The 20,350-nt window shown below is 40.5% G+C and overlaps 1 protein-coding gene across 1 annotated transcript in view; it reads right to left on the reverse strand.

Moving 5' to 3' along the window:
- Positions 1 to 19,309, reverse strand: part of LOC117746736 (neurocan core protein-like) — a 36,612-nt gene extending 17,303 nt beyond the window's left edge. The window contains exons 1-10 of the mRNA XM_034556038.1: positions 18,914 to 19,309; positions 8,961 to 9,077; positions 5,321 to 5,524; positions 4,067 to 4,249; positions 3,289 to 3,463; positions 2,236 to 2,363; positions 1,536 to 1,820; positions 540 to 683; positions 316 to 402; positions 66 to 223 (exon numbers count right to left, since the gene is read on the reverse strand). Coding sequence (XP_034411929.1) covers positions 66 to 223; positions 316 to 402; positions 540 to 683; positions 1,536 to 1,820; positions 2,236 to 2,363; positions 3,289 to 3,463; positions 4,067 to 4,249; positions 5,321 to 5,524; positions 8,961 to 9,033 — 1,437 coding nt within the window. The 5' untranslated portion in view covers positions 9,034 to 9,077; positions 18,914 to 19,309. The remainder of the gene's footprint in view (positions 1 to 65; positions 224 to 315; positions 403 to 539; positions 684 to 1,535; positions 1,821 to 2,235; positions 2,364 to 3,288; positions 3,464 to 4,066; positions 4,250 to 5,320; positions 5,525 to 8,960; positions 9,078 to 18,913) is intronic.
- Positions 19,310 to 20,350: the final 1,041 nt, after the last annotated feature.

Here is a 20,350-nt window from a genome sequence, read left to right on the forward strand (position 1 = left end):
AGGAAGTTAGGTGGCCCAGTGATGCTGCTCCTGTTCTCAAAATAAAAGCTTGAACCAAGACCAACCTTCTTGTCAGCAGGAGTGGGGTTGACCGGCGGTCGGAGAAACTCCTCAGAGTCGGGGCCAGGCTCCAGCGGCTCTCCCCACTCTAAGAGCTGCTGTCCTGGGATTAGCTGGAGGGTCATAAATGACCCTGAAGACTCAGAGGACCAGGGGTCTGATGCTGAGGACACAATCAGTTGGATTATAAACACAAATCTACATTCTGCTGTGATCAACACAAATAATCAATTCAATATTAGAAATCATCCTTACATGCATCAATGCTGTAAATGGAGGCCTCCTCTTCTAGGTCAACCAATCCTGTCCAGTTTGATGGTGAAACACTGGCATCTGTGGACCCTGCAAGGATGTGTAAAGCATAGCTAATGTAAGTACAGTCTTACTGTATTTGTGTTTAATGATTGAATGGTTGATCCTATGATTAATCAGCTGGTTCATGCTGCTATAGTTCTGCTAATCGTAGACAAATGTAAAACCTCCGGTAGTGGTGGTCTGCTGTGTAGTTACGTCTGGACTGCCCGTCCCCGTGGAGTCAGCATCACTTAAGCCCGCGAGGTAGCTCCAGGGCTTCCACAGGGAGGTGTAGATCTGAGAGATGGAGCCTGAATTCTGCACTTTACCTGGGAAACAAGTTGAGGAGATTTGCTGTTCACATTGCTGTCGCTGAAGGCTCTTATGCAGTTGGTCTCAAGGCTTTGCTGTGTTTTAATTTAGCAGAAATTAGCCAATATCAGTCAACACAGAGAACACAAGATGGCCTTAACAAATCTTGTTCTCTTTTTCTCTCTAAATTCAGCAGTTACACAAATACGTGACCATGCGATAGATAACATGGATAAGAAATTATTCAACAGTGCCAATGGCATTTATTGTCATTGTAACAAATAGCACTCAAAGCTTCCACAGTAACATCAACACCTCTAGTAAGAGTGAGACGGCGGCAATATATCATGATGTATAAGGATTGTCGGTATCGATGATAACCAGGATATTTAAAAAATACAACATTGATAACGTGTTAATAATACACATATGATGATATCATGTAAATAATGTAGTACCTCTTAAATAATACATATTATACATATTTATGTTCACAGAGTCTCTCTTCAGCTCCCTACACTTATGTTTTGAGTGTAATTAATTTGCCAAAATAGACAGTTAAAGTTAAAGATGAATATGATTTTTTTCTGATAGCATTATTTGTTTCTTTCAAATGTTCTATCAACTATTGTTTAAGTTAATTGTTTTGGCCTTGATAATAGTGTAGCGAAAACCTGATAGTGACAGCCATAATATGTGTCCATATTGTAATTTAATGTTGATATGAAGCATTATTTCATATGATTATGATCATTGAGATTATTCACTGTATTCATCCATCAACAATAACTTAACTCCTTTTCCATAAACAAAAATAGTAGGCCTATACAATTAAGCCAGTGATTTATTTATCTATATTTAAAAGGTACCTCTGTAGCAGTAGGCATCATATAGCACGGTGGTGTTGTCCGCAGTGGTGTTGGGTGTGACGGTGCGGACTCCTGGCTGGCTCCCTCCACAGTCTGGGCGAGGCCAGGTCACCGGGTAGCGCACGCTGCCATCAGACAACCAGCCCGGCGCGCAGCTGTCCAGGCCGGCCTTCCAGGCCAGATAAAGCTGCCCCGCGGTGGCCAGCTGCCCCCCGAGGGACACACAGCGGTCTGAGGCCGACGACAGAGACAGCCTGCCGGCGACCGCGGAGTGGAAGACTTCACCTGGAGTACGGAGACATGAGACAAGGATTTATATCGGGACTAAAGTAGGCTTTGACATCACACATTATACGTATAATGGTACGTAAAGTATAAAGGAAGGTGATATGACATGTCTTTGTTATGTAATTCCCTGTGTGTGGCACTTAGCCCCAAGCTCATTGGTTGCTAGTAAAGATATAAGTATTTCAGAACGAATGTGTGCACAATTTAAAAAAAATTGTCTTTTAACTTTATTGAAGGTAGTATTTCAAAAAGAAAGAAATATGTTCACCTTTTCCAGAATATGATGTGTGGTGCTATTTTGATCAACATAAATTGGCATAACATAAAGTCTGTTTTACTGCTACATGCCATAAAGCTACATGCATGACAAAAACGTGTGCGTGTGCGTGTGCGTGTGCGTGTGCGTGTGTACCATCCAGTTCTTTTGCAAAGCAGTACACATCAAACAACTCTTTGGGGTCCCTCTTCCCATAATTCCTCACTCCAGCTGAGTACTCCTTGTGTCCATAGCAACCAAGCTCTGGCAACTGGACAGAATAGCTGTGAAGAAAACCATGTGGGCGTCATAAATGGGAATGAACTTCTTATTTGACTAATCATAGGAAATAAGTGACAATGTCGTGTGGACATTTTCCTGGAGAGAAACATAATCGCAGCTCACATATCAAAGTGTTTCTTCTCATTTTTAAATGTCAGTGAAGAACACATTCAAATTAGTAATCTCTTTGAAAGGGCAAGAGATTAAACTAAATTAAAATACAATTAGGAGCAAATAAACAACAGCAGTCAAAACAGAAGAACTGAATATTAATTTGGACAGTAGATTGTTCAAGAATAGAGGAAACAAACTGGACACAAAACAAAGCAAATATTAGAAAATAATTAAAATTAGCAGTCTTCAAAATAGCCCTTGATTGACAATTAGTTGATTAGTTGACAATTTTGATAATCGATCAATCATCAAAGTAAGTTTATATTTTCTAAGAGTATTAGTTTGACATTTTGGCAAATAGACTTATTTGCTATCTTTGTTGAGAGTTACATGAGGATATTGATAGTATTCTACTACCACAACACACTTTCATACCAATGCATCACAAAACGAGGTCAGTGGCACCAAGCTTCAAACTATGATGTCTTTGTACCGGCAGGATAATACTCGCTCGTTACATGCCAGGTATTTAGATTTAGGCAACGAAACCACTTAGTTGGGCTTAGAAAACGAATGTGGTTGAAACAAATCTTTTGTTTTAGTTAATGGTTTCCATTATATATGATATTATATTTGGACTGGGTGTTCATCAAAACCTGGACTAATCAATCAATTGACAAAATAATCTGCAGATTAAGCAATACTGAATATAATTGTTAGTTGCAGTGGGGATTCAAAGCACAGCAGGACTCTAATCAATTAGTAAGCTTCAAGGGTGATGTGACTGAAGGAAGTCATTGAACGTCTCTTCACCGGACAGTCTGATCATCCAACCAGCCGGCCGCACAGCTGGCGAAGCCGTCATAGTGCGCTGCCCACAGCTGGGCCGGTGTGGCCATCTCAGCCGAGTTTTCCTGGCAGGCCCGTTGGGCATCAGCAAATGAGAGGGCGTATCTGGTTCTGGGAGCCTGGTAGTGAAACACCACACCTACACAGGTACACACAGGGACATGTAATGAGATGGTTGTGAATTATTTTGAGAGATACACCAACACAGCCGAGTTTAAAATCAATAAATCAGTGGGATGGAATCAGTAAACATGTTATTGTGGCCAGAAACAGATCAATCTAACACTATGCAAGTTTCAGGTGACACTTCACAGAAGTGATCATTGGTATTCAGTCCAAACTCTTTAGTTAAAAGAATTACACAATTACTCAAGTGGAAAACTAGATTAAAAAAACAACAACACAGACACAGAGAGCAGGAGGCTACATTAATTAAGTCAGTCATGTTGATATTGATATGGTGAACCAATGTTATTAATATTTAATTAAATAGAAAAGCTGAGATAGGTTGGCAGTGCTCCTGTTTTCAAGTTGCCATTATCTATCTGACATTAACACAACAATCCTGGAATGCGATAAAACACAACAATCAATTTAAGTTAGAACAACTTTGAAGCTTTTTGTGTTAATGCTGCTCAGTCCGTCACAGCGTTTCTTCTGTGGCTTAAATGTGTCTTGGAGTGAGTTGTGGCACTAAACCTTTCTCCCAATGATATCTCCCGCCAGCGGCCGGTGCACTTACCGGAGACCATCAGGGGCACAGTGTCTCGCTCATATTCGTTACCCATGACAACCTGACAGTGGTAAGTGCCTGAGTCGTTGGTACGGAGACTGGAGATCTCCATAGTAGCATTCAGAGGATTGGCATGGTATCCTGGCAGCATGGCGCGGCCACTGAAAGCCTTATTCACCTTGATTATGTCACCTTTGGCACAGAAAGAGAGGTTTCTTCATTATAAGTGTCTATTGGCATCCTGTAGATTTGAGAGATAAAGCATAAATGTATAAGGGGCCCTAGATACATAGATTGAGTTAAAGATAAACAAATCCTCTCAGTCTGCCTCTGTATTAGTAATCAGGGCCTATGTGAACACACAATTGCCTGCCAAACACGCTTTAAGTTATTTGCCACAAATAACTTTTGTACTTTTGTTTTTATCTTTGCTTTTCCCACAGTTTAGAACAATATGATGTCACATACTTCTGTGGATCAAGCAGGAACACTTGAATCAAACTCAAACAGTTGTTTAATTCAGTTTCAGGCCAAAATCAAATGTGATGAAACCACACCTGCACAGTCCTGACAAAGCAGAGTAGCTCACTTTTTGAGTTTTTAATCTAAATAAGTTAAGTTAAATTAGGTTTTAATTTTGGACTTTACCTTTTTTTTTTCTTTATTTGACGTTGTAGAGGAGAGAATATTAAACGTTTTCAAAGACTTTGATGAGTAATTCCAGTTTGTGTGGCTCTTAGATTCTTGTCACTCAAACAGCTGCCTCTACATTTGAAAACCAGGTTGATTAGCAGAGAGACTGAACCAAAACAGTAAAGTTGCTGGTCTTAAAAACAAGGAACTAAAAAGACTCCCACTTTCAAGGGGCCCTGTCTAGATGACATTAATCTGTGCCTAGCAATGACATTGCTCAAATCCTTCCACTCAGGGAGGTTTGGAGCATTTACAAGTAAAGTGGAAAATCTCGACGAAGGTTCATCTCATTTTAATTTCAGGAGCTTCCTGTGTCAGCTCGATCGGTTCTTGGTCATTGTTTTACTTGTGAGGCCTTCAGATTAATTCATTAAATACATGCTGAGGAGAGCTGCAGAGGCAGGTGATGGCTGTACAAATACACAGTTATTTAACTATGTTATGATTAATATGGAAACATTGACTAAAGAGCACCTTTAAGCACTCTAAGAAAGGTTATCTGACTGAAAGAAGTAGAGTGATCCACTAAGTATTAATAACAGCTAAACCACATCATTGTGTCTGATCTACCTTTAACAGAAAGCACAATCTGCTCCAGAGGAGCACCCTCTCCTTCTGCTGGTAGCCTGATGCGAGTCCACAGGAGGTGGGGAGGCTGGCTAAAGGAGCTGGTCTGAAGGGTGAAGACACAGGGGAGGACGGCATTGCCTGCCAGCGTTTGTTGTACAGTAGGATGCCTGATCCTACGCATGTTCACTTTGGAGGAGGCTGCACCTACAGGGGACGAACAGGGCACAATTAGATTTTGCTATTAAATATGTTGGAGGACATTTTGCATACAAGGGAAGGAAACAATTAACAATATATTGCATATACTTTTTGACAGATATGAACAAGGCTGGTGTTTGATTATAGGATAAATGACACACAAAGAAAGTATCGGCTGTATTATAGCTTCTAACCAAGGTGTCTGCTTCGGTAACAAGACCTCAGGGGTTCATTAGCAAGTTCACACTCATGTTTCCACACGAGAACAAGGAGCTGGTTTTAACATTCCAGCAAAGGAACATAACGCGGACCCATTATAAGGATCCCAGCAACTCAAACACAATAACACACACATAGACAAGAGTAGAAAGACACACACACACGTGACGACAGGGGCTCACAGGCTCTTACTTACTTATCTCTAACCTATGTTTCCTCTCTCTTCGTTCACATAAATGACTCCAACTGTCAGTCAAACTAATTCATTTAAAGATATTTCATGCAAGAGAAGCATCAATGTAAAGTCAAGTTCACAGTGTGAGGCAATTTCTTGGTAACGCAGATTGATATCAGCAACCCGCTCTATCTGGTTGCCATGACATACAGGTTCAATGTAACCATGACAACAGGATCACCTGTATCGAGATTATCTGCAAACCAATTCCTGTCTCTTTGTGGCTTTAACCTCTGTGCACCTGACCGTGACATACCAATACATACATTTTCTATAAGGTAATATCCTCAAAATGTCATTTTAAGGACAACCAAGTTATCACCATGACAACTGATCATAGTCTATCCATTTCCATGAGATGAAGAGGAAACAGCAAGCACAAAGGACCTTGAGTTAAAATGCATTTATAAAAAAAAAAACAATGATCAAAACCAAATAATTTATAGTCATTTATAATTCATAGTGAGTTAGTTCATGCTGTTTATGCTCAGTGGTGCCAAGAGTCCTGACCAGTATGTTACGAGATGGGAGGAGAACGTGTTGGTGAGGTGTGACCGTCTCTGGCACATAAGAAGACACAAAGGCAAAAGACATAATTACATATTTGCTCAAAGATTAAAAAAATCTCTTCTTTCAAATCCTCACCATTAGTCAAATGCATCAATGTGTAGAAAAGCTAATATGAGCATAACAAGAGGACCTAGGAACCCCCCCCCCCCCCCCCCCCCCCCCCCCACACACACACACACACACACACACACACACACACACACGCCTTATTTGGAATATTGCACATGGTGGAATTAAATCCCCTAAAGATATTTCCATCTGCATTTAGATTGGACTGCTTTCACAAGCTGAACCCCCTGAGAGCATCTCTCTGTGCTGAAGAACGAACGCCTGCGCTGCCTTCCCCCAAATCAGATGTAATCACAGAATCTCAAATATCAGGGAAAAGCAGGAGAGCCAGAACAAGACAGGGAGCAGGAATGAGAGAGGGATAGGGGAAGAGAGTAATAAGAAAAATCAAAGCGGAAGATGGAGGATAAAAAGGAGTATAAGAAACTGCATGGAGCAAATTGAGAGACTTTGGATGACAAGTACCCTGTAACATGGTGGTGACAGATGGGACAAAAGACATACAGCCTGAAAGGAAGAAGAGAGATCTGGAAGTGACAAGAAAGGGCACTCTCTATCATTAACAGATGCCTTCTCCTATTCCTGTCACTCCTCTTCTAGAGTCCAGTGAGATGTGGTAAACTGCAACGAGGCTTTCAAGGCCAATGGCAGTGTTTCATAAACTGAATTGGTTGTGCTGGCTAATTCAATTTGATGATTTCATGCAAATAATAATATTGCTTCCAGATATATAATAAGGACATACTAACACATACTACCACAGCAACACATGTGGTAGGCCTAGCATTTTTATTAGAAAACAGTTAATGATACCTAAAGGTCTTCTAACTTGCTTTTACTGGAGCCTTTAACTGCATTTCACAGAGTTCCTCAGGGTTTTTTGAAAAGCACAGACAAAACAAAGATTTATTTATTGTGTGAAGTTATACATATTGTTCCACCATGTATTCGGTTCAAGAGTTTTTGTGCTAAATTAAGCTGACTGGTTGCTGGCACGGTAGTTTCATTTTTACTGTACAGACATGAGAGCGCTATCAATGACCTAATCTAACTCTCAAGAAAGCACATACATATTTTCTATCCCAAAATATGGGCCAACTCCTTTAACCTCCCCTTTAAGAGGCCCCCTCCACTGCAGTAAATGTAGCTGTACACAACTGGTGCGTTGTATCTTTTTTTTTTAGCATTATGTCTCCGACAATCTATGTTGCAACAGTTTATAGATAACTGGCACATTCAAGGGATTCCTATCAGCTCATGAAGTCAGGAAATATTAGGCGACCATGTATTTACCAGATATTCTCTAGCGATGAGCATCTGCCACAGAGTTGTGATACCATCAAGAGTTTCCAAGGCCAAAACGTGAATAAATCCAAAACAGACAGCTTTAAACTCCACTTGTTCTGGTTAGCAGACTGAAGACATTGTGAACTTCATGTTACAGAGCAGATGGATATGCAGTATTTATCATTAACCTGGAACATTGCTTGCCAGCTGTCCATCATCACAGTTTATACAGCAAACTCTATTATCCAGATGTCCCAGTTTGGTATATTGTGGTACTTTGTTGACTGCTTGAGGGCAACTTTGTGGTGAACTTGGAAATTACTGACTAAAAAGTGAGCTAATAATATAAATGTTTTAACCGCTTTTACAATATAATAATTTCGTCTCTGGGAGTAAATAGCAAGTTCAAATTAATTTTTTCATTTTTTTTAGTAGTAGTTAGATTATTTTGTTTACTTTTGGATGCTGGATGAAGTAATAATCTTCTGCAGTCAAAGCATAATGACCAGTAAGGTTTGTATTTTGGAAATGGGTGATGCAGTTTCTCCTTGTAATGAAAATCCACACTGACCAGCTATCAGGCATGCCCATTGCAGGAAAAGTAATTAAGGAGAATAACTTATCTTTACTACAGGCAGTCAGCAGACTACATGTGGGAACTCAAACCTCCGGCTCTGAGATGTTTTGTCTTTTTGTTCCATAATTGGGAATTTTATGCATAGTTGTAATGGAACAGATGGTCGACTAAACTTGCAGAAATGGGCTTGGAGGTGTTCCAGCTAAGTCCCACCGAGCATGTCTGAAAACATCCTCAGCATGTCAGCTCTTACTTACAACACTCAAATTAGAGCAGACCTGTCTTGTGTATTCATGTCTATGGAAAATTAATGAAAGGACTGATATTTTTTTCTCCATATTTTGCTCCAGTTGCTTCTTCACTATTTCTTTTTTACTTGAGCACCAACATTATTCGTCAGAGCTTTTCCTTCAGATCATAAACTGCTGGTTCATTTCTGCAGCACCTGGAGATGCAATTTAGAAAGGAAAAGGAAGACAACTCACCAGAGCCCAAAGAGAGCAGCAGCATCAGGGTCAAGAGGATCTGCTGCCCAGCTGCCCACAGACTGAGCCCCATCCTGGACTTGCAGAGGGAGATACGGGGTAGAAACCAGGATCAGTCTGAAGTAGAGGCAGAAATTCAAAGGTTTATGTACTGCAGATATTCGTTTCTCTTTCGGTTCAGCTGTTACTATTTGAGTTGCAGGAGTCTCCATCTTCCTTAATGTAAGCATATTATCATCATAAAGCAGTTCTTCACCCATAGTCATACAATGAGATAATTAATCTGTACATGTCCAGTGCTCTCATACTCGGCATCAACATGCTTTGCCCAAATTAAAATGTATGTTTGTTTACAAACATTAAGAAAGAGTTACGTGAATCTGACATGATAATAAAATAACTCGACATAAATTGGAATAACCTAAAGTCTGTTTTACTGCTACATGCCATAAAGCTGTATGTTCATGACAAGACACATAAACAATATGTTTAGTCTATAATTCCAAACATTAAACCTACAGACATGTACAGAACCTTCTGTACTGAACTGTGTGTGTGATCATTTCTGTCAATATGAAACTTCTGCATTTTGAAGTTACAGTGTTATTGAAGCCCCAGTATGGTCCTAGTGTCTGTGTGTGTGTGTGTGTGTGTGTGTGTGTGTGTGTGTGTGTGTGTGTGTGTGTGTGTGAGAGAGAGAGAGAGAGGAATTCTAAAGTGCTTTGGATACAAGTGTGATATAAATACAGTCAATTATTCTGTCAGGTGAAAATAGTTTGGTGATTTTGGTTTTTCAACAGATGATGGGCAGCTTGGCGGAAAAAAACTCCCCAGCTGTTTGGTTTACAAAAACCTTTTCAAAACTAATTAGACCAACGCAAAACCAAAGACACAGAGGGAAAGAACATGTATCATGTCCATTGTATGTATTGTTATCATGTAAGAAAGAGATAAACAATACTGCATCTTTAAGGGCACTTAGAGGGCCAGACACGGTTGACTGACTTGTATTCAGTGCTTTCCATTTAGACGATGCCTTTTTCCACAGATTTTTACATTTTTCCCCCTCTCTTCCACCTGAGCCACCACTGCTTATTTACCTACTACAACATTGTCCTCCGGGATTGGACTGGTTTCATAGCAGCAGACATTGTTACATCTAATGCAGAATCGTGATTCTTAAGAGAACCGCTCTGGAAGTAAAAATTGGATTAAGTTTCAACACAGTGCAGTGACAACAAGTGATTCTGGGGCATTCCTACTGCACAGCATAGAGGAAATCCTACCACACATCAGAAATAAGCTGTTGACATTGCCAGAGGATTTGGCTTGTGGCCCAAAGCTTCTCAGTTTAATGGAGAGACGCCTGAGACTTCATTGCCCCGGAACCGGTATGAAATGAAGAAGTGAGTTGTTTGTTTGTTGTTTGAAGAAAACAAGCTTTGTTTCATAATGCATAATTAAGGGGAGCTAAGCAACAACAACATTATCTATTTACAAAATATCGGTCCTACACCTTCCTGAGGCTTGCAATAGACCACATGACGAATGTTAAGTAGTTGGAGCAGAAATTAGTCCAACATGTTTGAACTGTCTGGATTTCAGTAATAATTTATCCAGGGAAGCAAAAGACTTCTTTGCATTCACCAAGGTAACAGCAACTTGTGTCACCAGCATCTCTGATGCTCAGAGAGAAGATTATGCAACACCAGTTCAACCCCTTATAAATTACAGGAATAATGGCCGCTCTCTTCTCTGACCATGTGAAAGCTCAGTAAAACCTTCAACCGTATAAAACTGGAGCGTGTGAGGCAAAAGCAAAACATTCCTCTCAGATAAATAAGCACTATGTGACGCCTGCCAAACTATACTGCCATTAAACAACAATTTGTTGAGTGATTTTTAATGGTGGGCAATCAAGTTGGTGTCTGGACTCATGGATGCGGGTGGGACCCCACTGTGACACACACTTTGAGGCATCCAATCCCTGATGGTAGGTTAGGACCTTGTGATGGGCTGTGACAGATTGGGGTTGAGCTGTTGGACTCTCTGCATGTTGAAGGCCTGAACCATTGGTGGAGCAAGCTGTGTGGGTGACAAGAGATTTCTAAAGGCTTGGAGAGGGTCATGACACCGAGGAGTTTGCCCAGTCTTGTAAGAGAGAGCGTTAGAGAGCGTTGTATTGGACGGCCAGGGACTGGCAGGGGGCCAGCAGCCACTATCCACAGCAACAGAATACAGAGTTCAGCCTATGGACATCTCTTTGGATGCTATACAACATACAACATTGTGTGCTCTATAGACAGCCGCCTTTCAACATTTTACCAGAAGGGATTTACAACATACAGTGCACTGGCCATCCAATCACACTGGCCGCATACAAACCAGTACCACCTTTTGTGAAAGAGGAGACATCAGATGTCGCGAACGCCTCCCTCTAAAAAGCCACTCTTCACTTTCACAGGCACAGCTGTGTCTTGATGAGAAAAGAGCCAGAAGTCTCTAAAATGCTTCAGTGAACTTCAATGTGGATGTCCATCTGACACATTTTCACGATGTTGTCTGAATAGGACGCATTCTCAGCTCATTGTGAGTGACAAAGATCCAAAGAGACCTAACAGACGAGGCTGGCAGTCCTACATTACTGCTCAGCGCTAAGCTGTCAATCTGTTGAAGCAGCAGACCAACTGGCCTCATGTTCGTCATGACGCAGGCCAGACGGGCCCCTCGACCCAAATCTCCTTCAGTTCTGCCGTTGGTGGGAAAATAGCTTCAAGAAAAAAACGTGTGGAACACTAGTGTGAGCTGATAAATCGTGTTTGTGAGCACAGCGTTGTGTTTATAATGCCTCCATCATGCTACATTGAAGTGTGTGTGTGTGTGTGTGTGTGTGTGTGTGTGTGTGTCTGAGTGTTCACGGTTTGCTAAGGTTTATTTAATCAGGTCAGGTTGAGTCCCATGTTGATTCATCATGCACAGACACACACACACACACACACACACAGACACACGTCTGTGCGCGCAAGGCTGTAATTGTACAGCTACTGTAAAGCCCCACATCAAACTAAAGCCAATCGCCCAAGGTCGGTCCCTGAAACTCACCTTCTGAGTTTATGTGCACAAAGTATGTCTACAAACACAAGCACACGCTGGCGTTTCTGTTTAGGTCAAGATAACAAATAAACGTAATGGATTACAGTTTGTGAATTAAACCACATGCAGTTTGCATGGATACAAGTGGCAGATTTACAAAAGATCATCAGTCATTTTTTGGAAGCAATGGGTACTGGATTTCAGACGGAAGTACTTTTAACAGGCAACCGTCAATTTATCTGGCAAATTTGATCCGCTATCTTTATAGCTAGCTAATTAACACTAACTCCTTGAGTTCTCCATCTGACTTTTCCAGTTGGAACAAAACAAGTAGATTCCTTTATATTTGATAGCTACAGTAATTACACATTGTGCTACCAAATTGAGTCATTTAGCATGAGAAAGCTACACGGCAGAAAGTTATTAAATATCATCGATTATAAAATGACTCTGTTGCTTACTGTAGAAAACATACTTGGGCAAGGTTTTATTGTTTATTTCCAAACAATATGTTTCACTTAAGCAAAGAGGATTTGAGGATAAGTAAGTAAAACTCTTGAGCTTCTGTTTATATGCTATATTCATTTTTTTAATATGAAATACACCAACAATAATGTGTTTTTTTCTTTCTACCCTGGCTTTTGAAAGAATATTGTTCTCTACCCAACAGAAGAAGAAAAAAAAACTGATGCTCGTTTTGCACCTTGGGGAAATGAATTTCAGAGATAGGAAAAAAATGTCTTTAGTTTTTTTTACAGGAACCACCTTTCTTAGGCAACGGCATGATGATGACAAGAAGAAGCAACAGGATTAGTGTCTAAAAATATAATGTATGCTAGCTCAAGAGGAGAGGTTCAGGACTAAATCTGCAGACTTCGGGATGGAAACATGGTTTACAGTAAGGAGTCAAACTGTCAGTCTTGTATGCCCCTCCTGGGACCTGACAAGAGAAGGTGATTTCTCTCCTTCCCTTTTTCTTTAATCATGTCTCACAAAACTATTACCTCCAGAGAGCGGGGAAGTGTACAGCAGAATAACAGCTCTGGGTGAGTGACAGACAAAGTGTTGAGCTGACTGAGGAAGGAGATGAAGGAGGAGGAATGAAAGAAAGGTCATTTTATCAACTTCGTGACAAGACTACACTGACACGATGAAAGCTCTTCAGAGAAGCTGAGTTGGAAGCTACATGATTATTCTTAATTTGCTGTTTGCAAAAATGTCGCATTTTGAATAGATGTGTGGCCAAAATAGTAACTGTTGGTGATCACAGACACAATTTTGTAAAGACAAAATAAAACACAGTGGTAGTATGGTGCAGTGGGGATTTGTTACAATTAAGAAATTCAACATTAATTGCTGAAGAAAATAAGAGGAAAAGTGAGCTGAGCTGAATCAGGTATTCACTTCCTGCTCCCCACATGCATAATGCACACTCTCTCTCACCATCTCACACATATTCAGATGCCCATTGTGTTTGGTGTGCCTGTGTGGTGACTAATCACATTCAAAGCAACTAATGACTCATGCAGCTCTGGCCCTGGCTTCAGTTGGAGAGAGGACTCTAGAAAGCTGGTCCCTCCGATTCAAGATTACACACTCGTTCCTCTCACACTGACACCATTGATCTCACTGGGCATGGAGACAGAGGTTATTTAAACCAGCTCGCTCAGGACGGGCCAGATAGGATTTTATATGTGTGTGCAGTAAAGCGCAGAGAGGAGGAAATTTGGATCGCTCTGAATGATCCTCAACAGACAAGTAGCGTGAAAAAGAGACTTGTTGTAACAAGGTAGTTACAACGTTTCTGTTCTTTTCATTAATTATTCAGTGTTCAACAGCAAACCAAGAGTAACTATATTGATGTGATGATTAATGCATGTATCACAAATGTGTGCATTCATGTGAGAGACTGACAGCTCTTGTAACATCCATCTGTTACCTAGATTCCTGTAGAGCTGTTAAGCTGCTGTGGAGCGACACTCAACAGACCGGCAGCAGATGATCTCAGAAATGCTCTTTTCCTCTTGCTGTCTTTTCATCCTCGGTCTCTTTCTGGCACTGTCAAATGTGTATTGTTGTTGTGTGCGTGTAAAGGTAGTGTGTTAAATAGTAAAATCAATTCAATTGAATTTGATTAAAATATGAGGGAGCCACACTAGTCAGAAGTGTGCACATAAATATTTGAGAAGCATTGTAACAGCTATTAGAGGAAATAGAAAGCGACCTAGAAAAGCGACTTTGCTCAAATCAATCATCGCTCCTTTCTGAAGTGTATCAAAAAGGATCAAATTACACCAAGATCAATTGTTTTGTTAGCATTGAACCTTTTACTGGACAAGAATAATCGTATTTAACTCAGATAAATACTAAAAAGAAAAGACAAGCTGATTTTTTGGGGGATTTTATTAAGAGGACTCTATGGTGGGCCAGTCCTGCCAGGAAAACTGATGAAAAATGAACATTGATATAAAAAACAAACATACTACTTAAGTATTAGATACACATTTTGAGACAATACAATTGTTATATACTTACCACACTGTCCCATATATGATTGTTACTTAAAAGTATAATTGTGACTCATTAGTTGATTACTATTTCTAACAATCAATGTATTGTTTGGGGAATGTCTATCGCATATTATCACTTTACAAGTTGATATGGTTAATATGTAAGTAAATAGGGGCTAATTGACACATCCAGCAGACCAATTCCTTTGGAGTCTGGTTTATGGCCATCGGACACTTGCAAGTCTGTTCTTTCATCTGTTCTTTATACCGGTACTTGTTACTTTGATAGTTAATTAACGAAATTAGCATTTGTAGTTTGTTTTATCTAATGTTAGCCAGCAAGATAAAACAGTTGATGGTAATAAATAATCCTTGCGAAGGTGTAAAAGAAACAGACACGTCGCTGCAGTATTGGTGAATGTTACAGCCTCTCTAGCTTAATCGCTGTCATTACTTACGTGTGTGCTAGATAATAATATAGGCTTGATAATAAGCATGAATGTAAATTGCAGAGGCCAATTCCATTGTAGCACACCGTCCAGTCCTATAGGATATTTACCTAATGCTGACAGACCATGTAATTTGGTTATGTATTATGATGCAGCCATTTTGAGTTGAGCTGTATGCAGCTGTTGGACAGAGCCATGATCGGTTTAGACACCAAAACAAAGGGAAGGGAACTGATGGTGGGTTCACGACAAGCGCCCCTTTTCACATGATATGTGATATGATACAAAATAATAATAAAAGCAGCTTAAAATGATGATGAAGTTCCCATGCGTGGTAGCTAAAATGTTTGTTGAAGTAAATAGCAACATTGAAGGGGATAATGGTTTTAGGGTCAGACTACAAATACATGTAGGAACTGTCTAGTCGTAAGTAGCCTCCACACCAGCTGTGTTATAAAGACACCGGAGGTCAAAGGTGAAGGTTCTGAGGTCAGCTCTTGGTAACAAAGTCAATAAAGGATCCGGTGCATGAGACGCAGCTATCAACTTGAGTATATTAGTCTATGACTCCACACACACAGGATAATGAGAGCTTCCATAAACAGGCCACAGCACAACCACTCTTTCACCCACTGGGAAAGGTGGTCAGAAAAACAAGTAGCGGAATTACATGAAAGAATAGACAAACATAGACGTGATGGTGGGGCTTCTTCCAAAAATCCCTCATCTTTAATTATGTGCTGAGCTCTGTCCTTCAAGTATTTATAACCAGAGCCAATGCTCACAGAGGCACAAGCCATCTATTCATTCTCACAACAGCACAACAAGGAAGAAGTGTTGATCAGTGAGACTTTAGGGGGAAAAACATAACGACAATGAATATTAACTATCTTTATGAATGTGACAAATGATTCTAATCTTCTGTGTTGCAGAGGCGGATAACATTTGTTGGTTCTGCCTTAAAGAGCTTCTTCTCAGCCAAAAGCAAAGCCAAACATTTTTCCTCTACCGGTCACTACCTTAGAGGAGAGCCTCTGGCCAGGGACAAAGAGAGGGAGCTCTCCCTTTGTGTGGGTGAGCTGTTCAGCTGTGGTCTCATCTACGCTTGTAATGATTGGCCTGGTGGGCCGCATTAGTCCCTCCCAGGCTAAAGACGACTTGAGTGATGGATTGGTTTGTCCAATCCCTTTTGGATTTTGGTGGCTGGGGACTCATTCTGGTTTCAATAGGCCAATTCCAGGGAGAATTACTTTTCCATCCAGCAGCTCCAAACACAATTCACTGCTCTTTTTCTATTTGACAAATGTTTGTGGTTGGATCATTGGACTCTGAGATTTGGGAGCTGTCCAGTGCTGAAAATGTGGACAGTTTTAGCTCCAGTCACTGTGACGACGTTGTTAGTAGAAAGTCTGTTCCCCTTCTAGCTGTAAATTAACCTTAAAGTTCAAAGAGATCATAAACTTCCTACTTCAATTCTCAGTTGGATCTGCTGTTCATGAATTACTGCTATGACAGACTGCAACAAAGAAGTCTCAAACATTTGCTGCATCAGAACGCATTTTTATCCAAACAAAGTCAACACATTTTCAGGGCAGCATAACCGTAAAGAAAGAACTGTGGCTGACTCAGATTTTGATTGTCACTATAAGCGAGCACTAGTGCTGATCTGCATTTGTATAATGCTATTCTGTTAGCTATAATCACTGTATTAGAGGGGGGTGGACACCATAATCACATGATACCCAATATCAAACCCTGACTGAGAATTACCTTTAGCTATACTGAAAATACACCATCTGCAAGATCGGTGACAAAGATCCTCAATTATGACCAGTAGGGATTAACTCCTTTTGTGTTGTTTTATTCTTGAAAATTACAGTACTTTAGCGCTGAAAGTAACTATTTCTATAACCAATAAATCTGCAGATTATGTTTTCAGTCGTCTATAAATTGTCAAAAAATAAAGCCCAAAGTGTTGTTCGACCAACAGTCCAAAACAAAGATATTCAATTTGAAATGATAGAAAATATAGAAAAGCAGCAAATCATAACTTTTAAAAAGCTGTAGGCAAATATTTTGCTTAAAAAAATAACAGAGTACCGATATAAAAAAAAGCTGGGTCTCCTTATTTATCTGTATGGTGAAAATGTTTTTAAAAACTGAAAAACTACATTAAGTTCTTTGAACTGTCAAATCCACAAATATTCAGCAAACTATCAAATAAAAAAAATCTACAAATCCTTAGTTACAAAGAAACATGGGATTGTGTGGCAGCTTTGCTCGAACAATTTTCTTTCTGCAGATCGTCCTATCATTTCACTTCTAGGATTTCATCTAAATGAAAACATCTAGCATTACTTCTTTTTGTTCCATCTTCCCGTGATCCAAAGTGTCTCCTGGAATTGCAGCCATTCCACAGCCAGTCATGATAAACAACACTGAGGCTGATCGAGTGCAAAGTGTGCAGCAACAGATAGTGAATCAGCCGAACTGAGCTTGTACTCTATTGTCGTCAGACCTTTTTTCCCCCACAACACAGCTCTCTCTGATCCCTGTACTCGTATGAGTGCAGTCATCTACATACACATCTCTGCTGTATGCGTGCCAGGGCTCATGGATACACATCCGGACCGAATGAAAAATGCATGCTGTAAACTTTCTGCTGGGTCTCTTAGCCTCATTCCTCACTATTCTCATCCCAAAGGCACTACTGCTCTGTTATCTCTCTCTCTTTCACACACACACACACACACACACACACACACACACACACACACACACACACACACACACACACACACACACACACACACACCGTACATTTCTTCTGTTCGGGCTCGTCTAAAGCGTGGTGTTGCCTGGTTAACCACGTCCTTCTTTGTGGCTTTGAAACACAGCTGGTGGTGGACACACTAACAGGGCCAAAGAAGAAAAGACTTGGACTTAGTGAATAGAAACATAATGGGCTTTATTAGGCTGCAGGGGCTCTCATATTCTCAGACAATACAGCTCATTTGTCAAGGTGACCCAAACTCTTCTACTTCACCGTGATTTGTACATGCAAGTGTTTGTTTACAGAGAAACCGTCAATACAAGACTTTCACAAATCCATTCAGCTACCAGGCAATCACCCATTTTATCATAGTTTGGTCACTTTTTTAATATTTTTGTGTTTTACAAGGCACAGCTACTTCAATGAAAAGACTGATATTCCAGTTCCTATACATAACAGGATCTTTGATGTCATGCCCAGGTGCAGATCAGATTTTGGCAGTTGTTCAGTGCATGTTGTTCACCAAATTACTCTGATTTACACATATATTTCACAAACACCTGTTCAAGAGTTCAGATCTGCTTCCACAATTGCATATCTCAACAAGGCACCCTCCCCTCTGATTTCTTTTGATTTTGACATCTGTATGGTTACATACATTTAAAAATGTATGTAACCAAAGTTCTTATGAAGACAAGACATCTAAGGAAGGACACACATAATTACTTGGTGAGTTGATGATTTATGCATGCCCCTACGTGGGTAGTAAATATAGACCAATATTAAAAGCACACCAATCGCACATGGGATATCTTTAATTATTTACAGGTCAGAACCTGTAAATAATTAAAGATATCCCATACATGTGCGATGTATCTAAAGGTTGAGGCTGTGATTGCGCGAGAGGAAAGACGTGTTTTGGTACACAAGAATAACCTATCACATATGCCTATAATTAAATATTGAGCAATGTGAAAATAACTAATAATAATAATAAACCACTCTAGCAGCTGAGCGGTCTCAGGCGCCTCCTGCCACCCGGTGACTTGAGATATCACACACTGACCAAATAACTGATTTCCTAAAGCATGCATCCGAAGCAAATTATGTCCATGCTTTCAGTCCTACCTTTTCTTGCCAAAACGAGACGCGTCTCAGTGGTGCAATCCTCAGGAATGTGAGCTTTGCGCCTCAGTGCAGGTGCTCTCCAAAGCTCCCGCGGGGTAGAGAGACGACGAAACAAGGGTGAAAACAGCACTTTGCAGAGGCAGAAGAAACCGGCGTGAGTGTGTGTGCACGAGCTCTATAGACGTCTTGGAGTCGTCACTCCTTCGCCAACGTTATCCTCTCCTCGCCGGGCTGCAGCCTATGCGCCGTTCATCCTCACACGTTGATATTTGCCAGATCGGAATCGATGCGCGCGGACACACAGCAAGGTGCTGCCTCTGACCCCCTCCTCGCCAGCAGCAATGCTGAGGGAGAGAAGCAAGATCAGTTTGAACAAAGAGGCAAGCAGTGACAGGCAGACGGCTCCAGCACCCCCATTCAAAGAGGGGGGGACGCAGGGTGGGTGGGAGAGGGAGGGTGGGGGTGTAAGAGAGCGAGAGGAGGGGTGTACTTTATGACCATAATCCGATTCCTACATAAACCTCAATGTGTGATCTGGTGTCTGAATTAAATTGAAATGTACCCATGAGCTTACAATGACAGCCTGACCTAAACCCTCTGATATCCTCATGTCACATCCGTTTCTACACACACCTTTTATGAAGCAACTTTACTCATGCATCGCACAACCTCAGGCCTTCTGTTCTGTATTGAAATAAATATCAGACTTTATCCGACCAATTAATGTGTGCAGGAATAACATTTTGAGGATAATTAGCAGAATTCTGTGCAACAACTGTTGAGTGAAAACACATCTCACAACATCTCCTCAAGGTCAATACTCAAGTCAGTCTTTATTAGCCCATTATAAAAAGCTTTGTTGTCGCTAGTGGCAGCTTTGACCAAGGCCATCCGACCACAGGCTCCTCCACGATTTCTATCAAGGAATAAGTGAGCCTAAGATCATCAGACTCATACTGCAGGTCTACAGTCTGTTGCTCAAGATGGCCGGCATTTCCATGAGTAATAATGAGTAATGAGGCAGGACATGGTTTCGTACATTGATCAAGCAGCTTATCAAAGTGACTCAAACTTTTGTGGATAATTCCTCTTCACTCATTTTTGTATTTGAGATCTTTTAAAATAAAGGTGAAAGGTTTCTTTTAAAGTAGGGGAAGAACAACTCCACTTGGGGAACTAATTACCATTTAAAACAAGACAAACATGTTTTTTTTAATGAACTAAATGTTTTATAGAAATAATCAAACATAAGATGGCAGGGACTTAGTTATGGGGCATTCAGGAATATCAATATAGCCAAATAAAAACCACAAATCCCAAAAAAGGAATGCATATGGTTTTGTAATACAATTTTAGCTTAACATGCCTTAATACTAAATGTTAAAACAACATTAAGCTTCCAAAACTATAGTTCACCATAAACTAAGCAGAACTTGA

This window comes from Cyclopterus lumpus, chromosome 17 (genome assembly GCF_009769545.1).
Source record: "Cyclopterus lumpus isolate fCycLum1 chromosome 17, fCycLum1.pri, whole genome shotgun sequence".
NCBI classification, from domain to species: Eukaryota; Metazoa; Chordata; class Actinopteri; order Perciformes; family Cyclopteridae; genus Cyclopterus; species Cyclopterus lumpus.